Here is a 16158-nt window from a genome sequence, read left to right on the forward strand (position 1 = left end):
ACTAATGAATGCATTTCCACATTGTTTACATCTGTAAGCCGCCTCTCCAGTGTGAGTTTGTACATGTAACTGAAGATAATTTGAAGTACTGAAGGCTTTCCCACATTGCTTGCCTCCATATATCTTCTCTCTAGTATGAGATCGTCGAGATTTTTCAATACACCTGGAACAAATAAACTCTTTTCCACATGTCAAACATCCATACGATCCATTTACAGTGCACTCTGACACGTGTCTTTGAACATTTGTGAGAGAAATAAAGGATTTTTTGTTCTGTTTAAATTCATATGGCTTTCCTCCACACTCCTCATCCTCATGTGGTTTGTTTGCAGAGAGAGATATGATGTGCCTGTTTAGGAAAACATTATATATGAAGACCTGTCCACACATACTTCTTTCACATGGAATTTCTAGCAGGAATGTCCTTTTAAGACTAAGATTTGGAATCTCCCTGAAATATCTTTTTAAATTTTTCCAGAGCCTACCATAAGATTCCTGTAAAAACAAACAAACAAACAAAAAAAAAAACAAACAACTACAAGTACAATTTATGGTTGGCTAATTAACAATATTATATTATATTTATTTATAGGCATTGGACTTACACTAATATCTGGGAAAGTACTGGTTTTCTGTCATGTCTAAACTGTTTGAAAGTCAATATCATGACTACTTTGTGAGACTGCTTCTCCATAGATACTATGAAAACAGTGGTATTATAAATGCAGTTTCTTAGCTCTGTCAAAAAAATCAATTATTTTGAAAACACTAAATGTGTATCTTACATTAAAGTTCATGTTTTGGGTTTAAAAAGAATAAATATAGTTCATACCATGCTTGCTTACTTTCCTTGTTTGTAAAATTATAGGATATGCTAGGATTCCTTCAGGGCTCTCTGTTTCCTCTCATGAGTACAAGTTACCTTAGATCTATCCCAGGATTTGTATTCTGATCTTCAGCACTTTGGTTCTCCCGTCTGAATCCTAAAACGTACACCCAGAACAGTGATTAAAATTATCATAATTTCAGAATGGATTATGGGATTTATAATATGGATAACTAAAACATAAAAATAATAAAAAAGGAAAAAAAAAAGAATTATGGTATTTATGCTGCACAGTGCACTGACATTAGGCCCCATTTTTTCCTAAACGTACTTATTCCCTTTCCACCTTCTAAATCCATGAGTGGATGGGTGGGGGGACTCCCGGGTGCTCTCTCTTTCAATATGTAATGAAACATCATGCTTACCTATAGAAGCCAGGTTTCTAAGGACTTCCTGCATCACATCTCTGTAGAGATTCTTTTGGGAAGGATCCAGCAAAGCCCACTCCTCCTGGGTGAAGTTCACAACCACATCCTCAAAGAACACTGAGGTCTAAAATATCATCAAAAGATTAACATTAAACAGGGGTGAGAGGTGGGAGGGAAAAGGGAAGAGAAGGGAAATTGCATGGAAATGGAAGGAGACCCTCATGGTTATACAAAATTACATACAAGAGGAAGTGAGGGGAAAGGGGGAAAAAAAAGGGGGAAGAAATGAATTACAGTAGATGGGGTAGAGAGAGAAGTTGGGAGTGTGAAATATGATTTGTCAAGAACTATGTAATATTTTGAACAACCAACAATAAAAATTTTAAAAAAAATTGTGCAGCATAAAAGTGAAAAAAATAAAGGTCTATCAACAATTTTTAAAAATTTTTAAAAAGGTGGGGGCTGGGGCTCAGCAGTAGTGCATTACCTGGTATGTGTGAGGCACTGGGTTCGATTCTCAGCACCACATATAAATAAATAAAATAAATATCTATCAATAGTTAAAAAAATAATAATAAAAATGTAGTGCAGGCCATGAGAGACTGAAAACATAAGGGCTCTATTCTAGACATGTGAGATGTTCTCATGATTCTATGGTCTTTCAAGTATTTAGTCCATATTTGTACTCAGGGCTGGGACTGTAGCTCAGAGACAGAGTACTTGCCTAGCATTTGTGAGGTACTGGGTTCAAGCCTTAGCACGGCACAAAAATAAACACATAAAATAAGGCATGCTATCTGTCTTCAACCAAAAAAAAAAAACCAACTGCTTTCTGTCTACACTCACTTCCTCAAAGAGAGGCATTCCAATATAAGATCTAAACTGATCCATAAAAGTATCAGCAGAGCAAAAACACCCTTTTCATTGTGGGGCAAAGTTATAATAAGGTATGCTCCCAGAACACGCCTAACATCTTAATAGGGTGCATATCTAACACCACCAGTAATAATGAAGCCCTACTATCTCATGTTGGAAGAGAGGGAGTATTAGTCCTGATAGTGTCTATCCTTAGAAAAGGTTGCTGACAAAGTTGCATCTTTGCTGGATAGGGGAACTAAAAATTTGGGAAGGATCCCAGCAAACTGAATCTTTACTTTCCTTTGGAAATTCTATTATTTTGTTCCACTATTCTGTTAGAACCTAAAGAATCAAAGTCCTTCCAACCAAAACAGAACCCTCGGAGCAAAGAATCTAGGAACTGCCCTAGTAGACCACATTGCATCCAGGTACTCACAACATGGAATAAAAAGATGAAAACACCTGCAAGAGGGGAGACACCTGCAATATGCGACACAGAGAGTTAGGGTGCCGAGCAAGCGGCTCAGGGGGCTGAGGCAGGACAATCGAATGCAGAATCAAAGCCAGCCTCAGCAACATAGCAAAGCCCCGAGCAAATGGGCAACAACCTGGCTCTAAATAAAATATTAGAAGAAGCTGGGGATGTGGCTCAGTGGTTAAGCGCCCCTAAGTTCAAACCCTGGTAGAGAGAGAGACAGAGAGACAGAGACAGAGACACGGAGAGATGGAGCACGTGCACACACACACCAGGGCCCAGAGTGAGAATAATCAACATATGACTCAAATGGGAAATAGCCAGACGTGGGACAGAAGGTGAAAGCTGCCTATGGAGAAAGGACCACCTCTGGGTGAAGAGAAGCCCAGGAGAAGGCCAAGCAGATGAGCACTGACACCCACTGCAGGCCCAGCGCCCCTCAGTCAGGCAGGATGTGGGTAGTGGGGAGAGCAGGACGGCTGCCCCTCTAGTGGTATTTCCTCACACCTGAAATTTACCATGACCTGCAGCCCAGAGACTTTTTCTGTGTATTCTTAGGGGTCCTCACAAATTCACGTCTTACCTCCTGAACTGCTGCCAGGCTCACACAGTCAAGATCACAAAAAACTGCCCTTTGCTGCCAGCACAGGGAGGAAAAGGAGCCATTTCCAGCACACCCAGAGAACTCTATCTTCCTGAGCCTACATTCAAAGGAAACTACTTCTCCAAGGCTGAGTCACCCAAGACATTATCTGCAAAAACTTGTGGGGAAAAAGAAACACTGAGCCCAGCTCCCCCTAATCTTCCTGCCTAGGTCAGGGAGGAGGAAGGGCTGAGGCTCTTAGAAACAAAGCCATGAAATGATCTCGTTAAGTAGAAAATTCTAAACTGTGCATGCGCTGAAGAAGAAAACGCAAATGCCTGGAACTAAAAAATAAAGCCAAGCTGTACACCACCACAATAAACACAACACACTTACATCCACTAAAACACGAGCAACCTGAAAGCCATCACAGAAGATCAAGAGTAAAAGTATTTAGAAATTACCAAGAAGACTTTACAAAAACTACAAAATATTTCTGAAAGAAATGACACACATAAAAATATCTAGCATTTTTGAGCTCAAAGAATTATAAATCTGCCTAAAAATCAACCATAGGTCAATTCACTGCCTTTCATATTATCAATGACATTTTTATACAAAATAAGAAGTACTATTCTAAGATTCACGTGGAATTGAAAGAAACTCAACAATGGAAGAAGAAAAATAAAGTGTAAAGTGATTTCAAAACCTGCTTTAAAGGAGTAACAAAGGGAGTGTAGAACTAGTTTAAAGGCAGACACACAGAGCAGTGAAGGAGGACAGGGGGACCCAGGACCATGCAGATACACAGAAGGAAATGATGTCTCTCAAGGGGCCAGGGTCATTCCAGGGGACCAGGATCTCTGGAGAATGAATGGCTGGGAAACTGGATGTTCATGGCAGCACCTAAAGTCAGATGCTCCCCTCACAGCACACGCATACATGAGATCCATGGGGACCAAAGTCCTGAAGTAAGATGTGAACCTCACCAATTCTTAGAAGAAAATGCAGACCACATGTCTCACAACACTGGATTTGGGGATGGTTTCTGGGATATAGTACCATCCATTTGATTCATGAGAATAATAGATAAACCTAATTTCACCAAAAATAGCTTTTAGGCCTTTCATTTGCAGCAACGAAGCCAGGACTATTGAATACCATCCTAAGTGAAATAAGTCAGGAAGAGAGAGAGACACCGACTGTGTGTTCTTACACAGCAAAGCTCCAAGTTGGCTTCACAGAAAGTACAAGGGTATTCACCAAAGATGAGGAGGAGAGAGGAGAGGGGACAGCAGGGCTGGGTGAGGAGGCTGGGTATCAGGTACCAGAGTCCACTCAGGAGGAGCCAGCACTTCTGCTCTCCAGCAGAGTAGGTGGCCATAGTGCACAACATGTCACTGTGGTTTTCATAATAAAGCTGGGGAGCAGTCCACTGACCCTAAGAAATGATAAATGTTAGGAATGGAAGAGCTAGTGCCCTGATCTGATTAAGATGCAACGAAACAGGTATATAACCAGCTCACTGCACCTCATCCACATGTGCAACTTAAAAGTGAATCAGCATTAGAAAGGAAAATGTTGTCCTTCATAGGACACCGTCAACAGGTGAAATGGCACTGGAAGGAACTGTAGAAAATACCTGCACATTGTGCATCTGGAAAGGAGTTGAAAACTTGAAAGAATGAAGAAAAACCAGCTGACAAAGCTCAACTCCTTCTGACATAAGGATGCAAACCTAACTGTAATAAAATGAAACACCTTAGAAAGTGCCAGAGATCTACAAAACCTACACTGAAGGCTACACTGAAGGATGAACGGCTGTCTCCATGACAACAAAAACAAGTCAAGGATGCCTGCTCTCACCACTTCCAGACAACACAGCAAGAGGTGTGCTACGGGAAGCCAGGAAAAAAATCTTTGTGTTCCAGACTTCAGCCAACTTATGTAGCGCCAGACAGTGGGACAAAATCAAGGACTTCACCAAGCAGATGGAGGTGGGCATAGGCAACTCAGACTCAGACTATCACCTGCAGAGAGAACAGGCACCAAGATGGGAGGAGACAGTGCAGCCTCTGCACCCTTCACCATCTCGTTTCCCATCAATAAGGACTACCTGGCAGTGGTACCTGTTTGACTTGTATTTCTAGCTTTCTGCTCCCTAAAGTCTCTACTGCAAGGGGCCAGGAACACATGATGGTGTTTCTTCACTGCTGTTCCTACCAGAAAGCATGCAATATGGGCATAGATCCACACTTGATAAGTCCCAGGGCTCTAAGACACACACAAATACACACAGGTCTCACACAAACCTCCTGGCAGGCCCATGACCCCTCAACTTTCACAGGCTGAAGTGATCAACCATATCTCATGTATCACAGTGCTGGCTCCTGGATCCCAAGCCATTCCCCACAGTTGGGATAACCCAAATGAGTTCACACTGTAGATCCACATAAAATCCTGTGCTGCAAAACTTACAACAGCAGTACACGATTTCACTGTAGAAACTGAAAATATCATACAACATTGCAAGGGATCCAGAATACCACACAACTCTGAAAAACAGAGCAGCAATTTGACTAGCACTTTATGAGTAAAAAAATACTTGCTTCAAGTTAACAGTAACCAAGGTGCAGTAATGGCACCAGGAACCCCATGTAGATGAGGAATCACAACAACTCCAGGGAGCAAGAGGTCAAGGAAACAGCAGAGTGAGCTGCTCCACACAGAAACTTAGAAATACAAGCAGAACCATCATGATGTTGGAGCAGCCTCAAATTTCACCTAACTGCATGATGCAGCTTCAGGGAAACATGGCTGGCGGCCTTGCAGAGGTTTCACTGTCCTTGCTGCAAACCATGAAACTCAGCACCATCCTCCATACAGTAGCCTGAGCGCTCAGTGTGGGCTCCTGTCATTGATGCCAGTAACCAAGGACTTAACCTGTGAATCACTGCAGTTGGACATCACAGGGGATCTAGAGCTATCTGACTCTGAAAAAAGCCTCTGACTGCTGTGTCTAAGTCAGAAGACAACAGGTGTAAAAAATTATTGGGAATTGCTTAAACATGTTTTAAGTAAAAAAAATCCTGCATCTGGATGGATGTTTATACAAAACAATCACAACGTGAACCTGGCAAAAAAAAGGTCCAATAAACATTTTTCTCAGATATTACAATATTCGGGTGGGCACAGTAGGGTATGGCTCAAATCCCAGGAATTTAGCAGGCTGAGGTGAGAGGATGACATGTTCTAGTCTACCCTAGGTAACCTGTCTCAAAATTAAAAATTAAAGGACCTGGGGATGTAGCTCAGTGACACAGCACCCCTGGGTTCAATTCCTAGAATATAAAAAAAATGAGAGTGTTCACGGCACCCAGGTATTCTAGGGAACTGAGATAGCCCATGCAGGCCAGGAAGAATCCTTTCAGAGAGGACCAAGAAAGACCGACATGCCCAGCACTGGTTGCTCTCCAGGCTCAGGTCTGCAGAGAACTGAGGCTGGAGGGGTATAAACAACACTACCATGTGTTAAAGCAGCAGCCCCAGCTCCACTATCCACAGGCCCTGGAGGAGCTGAGCTCTTGCTGTTTCTTGTTTTCTTTCCAGCTATTTCCTCATGGAACTCCATTAAAACTCAAGCTCAACACAAGCTAAGAGAGACCCTCTGAGTACACCGAGCAACTAAACTCTTGCCTCCAAAAATACTTTGGAAAGTCACTACACACAATGGCTACAGCCTTCAACAAAAGCAAACTCTGAATAGAGGGAGAAACTGATTTCAGAGGAATCCATTGTAATATTCAAATACCCACTTCTCAAAAGCAACAAAATAAAGAATACACAGAAATAGGAATATACAGAAATAGGAATATACATCTCATCAATGGAAAAATGCTTGAATTAAACCACTATTAAGAAAACATGGACAGGGCTAAGGTTGTGGCTCAGTGGTAGAGCACTTGCCTGGCATGGGTGAGGCACTGGGTTCAAACCTCAGCACCACATTAAAAAAAAATAAACAAATAAAATAAAGACATTGTGTTCACCTATAATTTTAAAAAAAGCTTAAAAAAAAAAAGAAAACATGAACACTAGAGTCACTAACAAGACTTAAAACCAACTGCCTGAATCTTTAAGATGCACGACCTACAACAGGTCAAAACACCTGATGAATAACTGAGAGACTCACATGAACACGCAGTGAAATCCAGTGACAGAAGGAGTCAGCAGCAATCGCCTGACAGTGAGTGACAGCTGGAGCACACAGAAGAGCTGTCGTGGTGTCAGTCTAGCTCAACAGCACACCCACCACAGGTACCTCTAGGGCACTTAGCCAACAGCAGCCCAGCACACATCCTTCTCAACATCACAGGGAAGTCTCCACGACCAGCCACCTTCAGCCATGACAGGCGTTAGTGCAGAAGGCTACCAAATCCCAACATGGCACCAGGAACACCGGAATTACCATGGCGTCAGTAACAGAAACACAACTGGGTGACCTCCAGATATCTGCAGGTTAAATCCCAAAGTTCTAAACAGCACATGGGTCAAGGGTGTCTCAGGATCAGTCTGAATATTTCAAAGGAAGAAAAAACTGAAACTGCATCTTAGGAAACTTTGTGGAAGAGAGCACAGGCAAGGCTTAGGGGGAATTAGAGGAGCTGAAGGATTATATTACAAAAGAAGAACTAAAATCAACCCTTCATCCCTCCACTTCAGGAACTAAAGAATGAACACCAAGGAGAACCTACATCTGATGCTATCATATAATTAAAGACACCAATGAAACTGTGATGAGGAAATCAATAGAGAATCAACTCAAAAGCAGGCTCTTTGTGGACATACTTGTAACAGATACACCACAGCTAAGTTAAGAAAAGAGACACAAAACTTACTCAGCAGAAATGAAAGATACCATTATTCATCCTACAGAGAGTAAAAAAACCATAAAGGAATATTATGAATAACTGTCTGGACCCAATTTGAGAACTCAGATGAACGGGACCAACTCCAGGAGGAAAACAATCTACCACAACTCACACCAGAGGAGGAACACACAACATGGACAGGCTAATGAAATGATAATAACCATCATCAGAGGAAAGGCATGGCTCAGTGACGTCATGGTGGATTCTGCACCACACTAAGGAGGAAATGAAAACTACCCTTAATCCCCTCTAAAAGGAAGCAGGTAACACTTCCAACTCATTCCTCAAGGTGTAGCCTATATGATATGCTGTGATGTGAACAGTTTCTGGCAGCCAGACCAGGGAACCTGCGTGGACCATAGATGAGTGGATTCAGCACCCTGGCAAAATTGCAAAATAAGCATCAANCAGGGTGGAAGGCCACCCAGGCCAAGAGAAATCCTTTCAGAGAGGACCAAGACCCATATGCTGACCACAGGCTGCTCTCCAGGCTCAGGTCTGCAGAGAACTGAGGCTGAAGGGGTTTTAAACAGCATGACCATGTGTTAAAGCAGCAGCCCCAGCTCCACTATCCACAGGCCCTGGAGGAGCTGAGCTCTTGCTGTTTCTTGTTTTCTTTCCAGCTATTTCCTCATGGAACTCCATTAAAACTCAAGCTCAACACAAGCTAAGAGAGACCCTCTGAGTACACCGAGCAACTAAACTACTGTCTCCAAAAATACTCTGGAAAGTCACTACACACAATGGCTACAGTCTTCAACAAACAAGGGCAAACTCTGAATAGAGGGAAAAACTGATTTCAGAGGAGAAACGATTATAATATTCAAATACCCACTTTACAAAAGCAACAAAATAAGGAATACACATAAAGAGCAAAGTACATCTCACCAATGGGAAAAAAATGCTTGAGTTAATTTTTGAGAAAACATGGACACTAGACTCAGTACTAAGACTTAAAACCAACTGCCTGAATCTTTTAAGATGTACGACCTACAACAGGTCAAAACACCTGATGAACAACTGAGAGACTCACATGGACACGCGGTGAAATCCAGTGACAGAAGGAGTCAGCGGCAATCGCCTGAAAGTGAGCGACAGCTGAAGCACACATAAGAGCTGTCGTGGTATCTAGCTCAACAGCACACCCACCACAGGTACCTCTAGGGCACTTAGCCAACAGCAGCCCAGCACACATCCTTCTCAACATCACAGGGAAGTATCCATGACCAGCCACCTTCAGCCACGACAGGCGTTAGTGCAGAAGGCTACCAAATCCCAACGTGGCACCAGGAACACTGGAATTACCATGGCGTTAGTAACAGAAACACAGCTGGGTGACCTCCAGATATCTGCAGGTCAAATCCCAAAGTTCTAAACAGCACATGGGTCAAGGGTGTCTCAGGATCAGTCTGAATATTTCAAAGGAAAAGAACTGAAACTGCATCTTAGGAAACTTTGTGGAACAGGGCACAGGCAGGGCTTAGGGAGAATTAGAGGTGCTGAAGGCTTACATTACAAAAGAATAAAAATCAACCCTTCATCCTTCCACTTCAGGAAATAAAGAACAAACAGAAAGGAGAACCTACATCCGATGCTATCATATAATTAAAGACATCAATGAAACTGTGATAGGAAATCAATAGAGAATCAACTCAAAAGCAAGCTCTTCAGGGCTGAGGCTGTAGCTCAAAGGCAGAGCACTTGCCTAGCATGTGTGAGGCACTGGGTTCAATCCTTAGCACAACATAAAAAACTAAACAAATAAAGGTATGGGAACAGGTGCATAGAGTACTGTATATATGGCATATGTTAAGGGCGCTTGAGAGGCAGGCTGCTTACTCCGTAGGCACAGCACCCTGAGCATGAGGTCACATGTTGTGGTCCCAGTACTGCTCTACGGCCACTCCTTAATCGGTTGCTACAAGGACAGTTGGCCAGAAAATGTATTGGTGGCTGCCTAAAATCTGCTTAACTACTGGCCACGTATATATACATGGTAACTGCACAATCAAATCAGACCTGCTTCCTGTGAGATCTCTGGAGGTCTTGATTCATGACTCTGCAGCCACACTCTCCTCTACCTATTCCATGGACCTCCTCACTAGATGAGAGAGAGCCCATGCATAAAGGCATGCTGTCCATCTATAAGTATTAAAAAATAAAAAATAAAAAGCAGGTTTTTTTGTGGACATGCTTGTAACAGATAGCACAACTAAGAAAACAGAAAAAAAACTTACTCAGTAGAAATGAAAGACACCATTATTCAGGGAGAGTAAAAGAACCATAAAGGAATATTATGAATAACTGTCGGACACAATTTGAGAATTCAGATGAACTGGACCAACTCCAGGAGGAACACAATCTACCATAACTCACACAAAAAGAGAAATACACAACATGAACAAGTTAATGAAGTGATAATAACTGTCATGAGAGGAAAGGCATGGCCCAGGGGTGTCACGGTGGATTCTGCACCACACTAAGGAGGCAATGAAAACTACCCTTAATCCCCTCTAAGAGGAAGCAGGTAACACTTCCAACTCATTCCTCAAGGTGTAGCCTATATGACATATTGCAATGTTAACAGTTTCTGGCAGCCAAGCCAGGGAACCTGTGTGGACCACTGATGGCTGGATTCAGCACCCTGGCAAAAATATAACTAAGCAATAATGAAAAAAGGAAAAATGAATTGCATGCAATTTTATTAAATCGTGGAGAAAGAAGCAGCTCAATTGATTCTCTAGCTTCATTTCTTAAATTCTATGAAATCCAAGACCAGGATGTCTTTGTTGAGGAAATTCAGAAAACTGTTTCTACAAGTGGAAATAGTAGACAAATATCTAAGAGTAGCCAAAATGTCCAGGAGTCTCCAACACCTTGTAGAGAATACCATCAGGTAATATTATAGATTGAAGGTCTATTTCAACCCCAAGATTCACAAGGTGAAAGGTGAACACCCATTGGGTGGCATTAGGAGGGGGCATTTGGAATCAGATAAGATCATGAAAGATGCTCATGAATTATAATAATCTCATGAAAACCTGTTTTATTCAGCCAACAGAGATGACATTTAATAACAATTTCCAGGACACTTACATCAATTCATAAACAAATGACCCTACTTTGATATTTGTGGCAATTGCCATATTTGTCCCATGAAATTCAGTAGTAATCTTCCAAGTTCAGGTAACAGGAAGCAAAGAGAAGTTATCCATTGTGACAAGTTCTTCATTATACAAGGGAACTAATATTCTCATGAATCCACAGAGTATAAATTTACCTATCACACCTTTTGTGAAAATGAAACATTTTCTACAGCAACAATGACACACGGATTTTTCATTTTCTAAAGTAGCATTCTTTTATTTTTTTAGATGTCAATGAACCTTTTTTTTATTTATTTATATGCAGTGTTGAGAGACCAAGGGCTTCACACATGCTAGGCAAGCACTCTGCCACTAAGCCACAACCCCAGCCACTAAAGTAGCATTCATGAACCTACCATATGTAACTCCATTTGAAATCAAATTAAAAAAAAAAAAAAAAAGTGAGGTCTCAGAAATGTTCTAAACAAATCAGAAAGGTAACTTAAGAATTTTTATCATATACCAAAAAAAATCTGTTTTCTTTTTAAATTTATTTCTTTTTTACCTCTTTTAAAATATTCTACCTTGCTCAGCTCTAAATAAATACATTCACATTTGAGGAAATCTGGCTGTCATATAAGGGGGCAGATCATTTCAAAGTGATAAATAAAGGGCTTGTGCTGAGGGAGCAGACATGTCAGGCTCAAGGAGCAGGTAAGGTCCCTGTGAGCTGGGCATCCTCCTACCTGGTCCTGCTCACTGAAACACTCCATGATCACCCTCCCAGGAGACCCAGACCATGACTCCAGGCTTTTCAGGTTTGCACAGCACTGCACTGGGGTGGGTGGTCCTATGCTCTGGGAGAATTTTCCTCCTTCACAACTGTGAGAGAATGCAAGGGCAAGAATCACTGCTGACCTGGCCCCTCAGCACCAGCATCTCCAGGCTAACTGTCCACTGATATCAGAGAAATGGGAACAGGGAGTGGGTAAAACAATGTCCCAAGATGACAGGTCTCTAGATGAGGCCTATTCCACGAGATTCCTCAGCCCCAGGACCTCCAGCTGCTCCCCTGAGAGGCTGCATCCCACACCTCAGGCTGTGCTGACCCAGGGCCTGAAATTGCCTACCCTTTGCAGGACACTGGGCAGCCTCCACTGGCTGCGACAAGTGGCAGCCACAGGAAAGGACAGTGGCTGAGGACACAGGACCCTGGAGGGTCCAATGGAAACCTCTGCACAAGTTATTCTGATAAGGCGTCTATGCCTAGGGAAGGTAAAGGAAGGAAGAGAGGAACAGAGTTTTAACAGTGGAGTTCCAGGTAACTCTTTTCTGCTCTCACTACATGACAAATTCAGAAACAGAAACAAATCTACGAGGCTGTGCCCACTGAATGCAGTATAAGGAGCAAAGAGGGGAGAATTCTGGGAACTTGAGTGGGGAGTCAAAGTCTGAAAATGTGAAGAGAGCTCGAATTTAAAGGATCTAATGAGCGCCCTAACAATGGCTAGGTGGGGGAAAACCAGATGACTCTTCAGAAGAAGGAGGGACATGGACCCCCTCAGACCAGAATCCTCCACATAGGAAGGAGCCCCACACCTGAGGCAGGATCCCTGAGGCCCACTGCCTTCACTGCACACTGAGGGCCTAGGGCTGGGGTCCAGATGTGCAGAGAGGGTTCTGTTACCTGCACCAGCCCACACCATGACTCAGGTCTGGGTTGGCTGAACTCTGGAACTGACAGTAGGAGGCCAGAGACCAGCCACAGCTGGTTCCCACCAGTTCTAACCATCCCACTTCCCTGAGCACTCCTGGCCCCACACACTCACCATTTCCTGCCTTCTGGGGAGTCCTGACATCCTTCCTGTGGACCTCATAGCACCTGCAGTTCAAAAAGAGATACACCTGAGCCAGAGCCACTTGGGCCTCACACAGCAGAGAAGACACAGTCCTGGAGATGGATTCTGAGCTGTACAGGGTGAGAGAGAAAGTCCTGTTAGACTGTGGAAGGCCACCCCCTCCCACCAGCTGCCTCCTCACTGGCCAGGACTCCACAAGACCCTTCTCTCACCCCAGCCACATATGTACACCCTGGCACTCTGAGTGACAGGAGATAAATCAGACTCTCGGACAAATGAGGCCAGAAGGACAGGTAGTACGCAAAAGCCCTTTTCAGGCAAGACTTTCTCCCTGCAAGGGACCTGCCCCACCAGGGGGACATTTCTCCTCAGTTACTTAAGCCCTTTCTCAAGCAGGCCCCGTTGTCTTCCTGTTCCTATGGGCACAGAGTCACAAGCATTTGTGAGAAATTACATATTTGGTGTCCAAGGCTGCCAACCCTGAGCTCAGGGAAGGTGGGTACTGGGTCACAATAGACTGGAAAGGAGGGATACAGGCATCCATCTTGGGGAAGAGGTCGGGGCTGTATGCCAAGGCCTCCTCACACTTTAACTCTCAGTCAACTCATTTCCAGCCAAGAAAATGAAAAGACAACAAAGGAATATAGTTATTAAATACATGAAAACCTAATTATATGGCAATAAAAATAATTTAAAAGGAAAAGCAATCACATGAACTAGTTGAGGAAAGGTGACTTCTTCATCCACAGTTCAATGAAAACCCACTTGCAGAGGTATATACATATTTCCAAGCTTACAAAACTTATTTGGGCACCAGACTTTGACTGCTGAAATGTACCACAGAGGGGTTGGAACTCCATGGCCAGGAGGGTCCACCTAAGGATTTACCTCTGGGAGCCCAACATGTCCCCATCCTATAGGTTTTCTTATGTGAGAAGATAAAAAAATTCCAAAGGAAGAAAGTGATAAACTCATATCTATTAAAAAAGAGACTCCTCCATCAAACTGCAATAGGGTCAAAGAAGGCTGCCCTCCCTCAGAGGAAATGTCTGCAGTCTTTACAAAAAAATAAAATAAAAAGAATTCATGTAGAGGGTATGTTAAGACAAAACAAAAAATAACTTCACAAATGAATTAAACATGAGAAAATGACTGAACACCTTTCCAATGAATATGGGTTCTCTGAGCTCAGGGTTGGCTGCCTTGGACACCAGATATGTAATTTCTCACAAATGCTTGTGACTCTGTGCCCAGAGGAACATGGAAATACAGAGAAAAATGTTCTCATAAATGGTATTCAGCAAAAAGCAATATATAGCCACATGGAAGTAAACAAGGATAGATAGTATAAGGGATGAACACACATGTGTATATACACTGCACTGAAATTTTCTAGTAATTTGAATTAATCCACAATCTATAACCTAACAATGATTTCCCAACGTGTACAAAAGTTATGAAGTGTGGGCACTTGAGGACCAAATTTTAAAAGAGAATGAAATGGTCAAGAACGTAAAATTAAAAAATTAAACTAGAAACAGGTGATGTTCCTGAAGCAGGAACAGGGAAGGGAACCAGGAGGCCTACAGATAGTAATACGAGTCTAAGCAACTGAGGCAGAGGAACCAACAATTCACATTACAGCACCACAGTGATAGAGTACTAATCGTAACATTTGAAGAGTTATGGAAAATAATAATCCTATAAAACAGCCCTCAAAGAAAAGTGGAGACACAAGGCAGCTCGGTAGGAGTGAGGGGAAACTAGCCCACCGTTAACCTTCCTGTAAATCCTTTCCTGATAACATGGGCCCCAAAGGAAGGAGAGAAATACTGAATCTCTGGGAGACAATAATTCCAGAAAAAGAAATACCCATCCCTCACAATCTGGACTCCTATCTCTCTTAGTAGCAATGAGTCTCAACCTTTTACAGCGGCCCTCCTGAGTTAAAAGTTTTCAACTACATAATTACCCCTGACTGTCCAAACAGCACACTCACAAGTTCCAATGGTGAAATCAGCACAAATGTACCCTATAAAACCAAAATCCCCTCTGTAACTGATGGCCATTCACATATTCAGAAAATAAGTCCCCAGGTGCCTGAGGTCCTGAAGAGGAATAAGCAGCTTCCTGAATCTTTGAGGTCTGCACCCCTCATTTTGTGCTTTCAACATTAAGTTATTGAAAACTCAAATAAGCAGCACCAACTAAAACTCTGCCTCCTCACAGATGGCTCAAGTACAAGGAATGACAGAAACACATTGGAACTGTGCTCCCCTCCAGGCACAGGTAGGGGAGAGCAGGGAGAGGCAGCCTGACCAGGGCCCATTCACCTCTCTTTGGGCGGGTTATACAGGTGTTTAGATTCCCACTAAACTGAGCATTAAAAAAATTATTTCAAGAACTCTCTTCTTTACATCACATTACTGTATCCAATTAAACGTTAACCAATAACAAAATCAAGGAATTCAATCAAGGAATGAGCTTCTTACATACTTGGGGACAAACCGGAATTTCTTGGCAGCGAGATGTGATAAAGGAAACAACAAGCACCTGCGCAGGGAAGCAGCCTGTCACCCCCAGTTCTCCAGGAACCCCGCTTGGTGGCTAAACACATCCCCAAGCTCAGGGACACTCTCACAGCGGATGCAGCCCAGGTGGCTCCCTAGGAATGAGGGAACCTGAGCAGCTGGACATTTGGTTCTGGAAGGTCACTGTGCTCTTCTCTCCCCAGCGGAGAATGTTCCCTTCTGCGGGACCCTGGTTCTCACTCTCACCCAAGCACCCACCAGGAGGCACATGAGGGTGCTGGCCACTGAGGCCACGCTCTGCAGCTGACCAGGGGACCCGCTGGACAGCCCTCCCCGCGTGACCAGGGGAAAGGGCCCAGGGCCACCCGCCAGCGCGGACAATGCCATCCTCCGCAGCGAACCCCGGGGACCCGTTCCCAGTCTGTCCCAAGGGACCAAGGGTCCGGGGTACAGGGCCATCCGAGAGGGCTCGTTAACACGCTATGCAGCTGACCGGGAACCCTCCTCCCAGCCCACCCCGCGGGACCAGGGGACAGGCCCCAGGGCCACCTGCCGGCCGGGACTCGACCCGCTCCGACGCT

The 16158-nt window shown here is 43.5% G+C and overlaps 1 protein-coding gene across 1 annotated transcript in view; it reads right to left on the minus strand.

Moving 5' to 3' along the window:
* LOC125614594 (zinc finger protein 124-like) overlaps positions 1–16158 on the minus strand; it is a 30510-nt gene that overhangs the window by 1478 nt on the left and 12874 nt on the right. Inside the window, exons 2-5 of the mRNA XM_048797514.1 lie at positions 13017–13069; positions 1252–1378; positions 923–983; positions 3–349 (exon numbers count right to left, since the gene is read on the minus strand). Of these exons, the coding sequence (XP_048653471.1) occupies positions 3–349; positions 923–983; positions 1252–1378; positions 13017–13069 (588 nt within the window). The remainder of the gene's footprint in view (positions 1–2; positions 350–922; positions 984–1251; positions 1379–13016; positions 13070–16158) is intronic.

Source organism: Marmota marmota, unplaced genomic scaffold (genome assembly GCF_001458135.2).
Source record: "Marmota marmota marmota unplaced genomic scaffold, marMar, whole genome shotgun sequence".
In the NCBI taxonomy this organism is placed as follows: domain Eukaryota; kingdom Metazoa; phylum Chordata; class Mammalia; order Rodentia; family Sciuridae; genus Marmota; species Marmota marmota.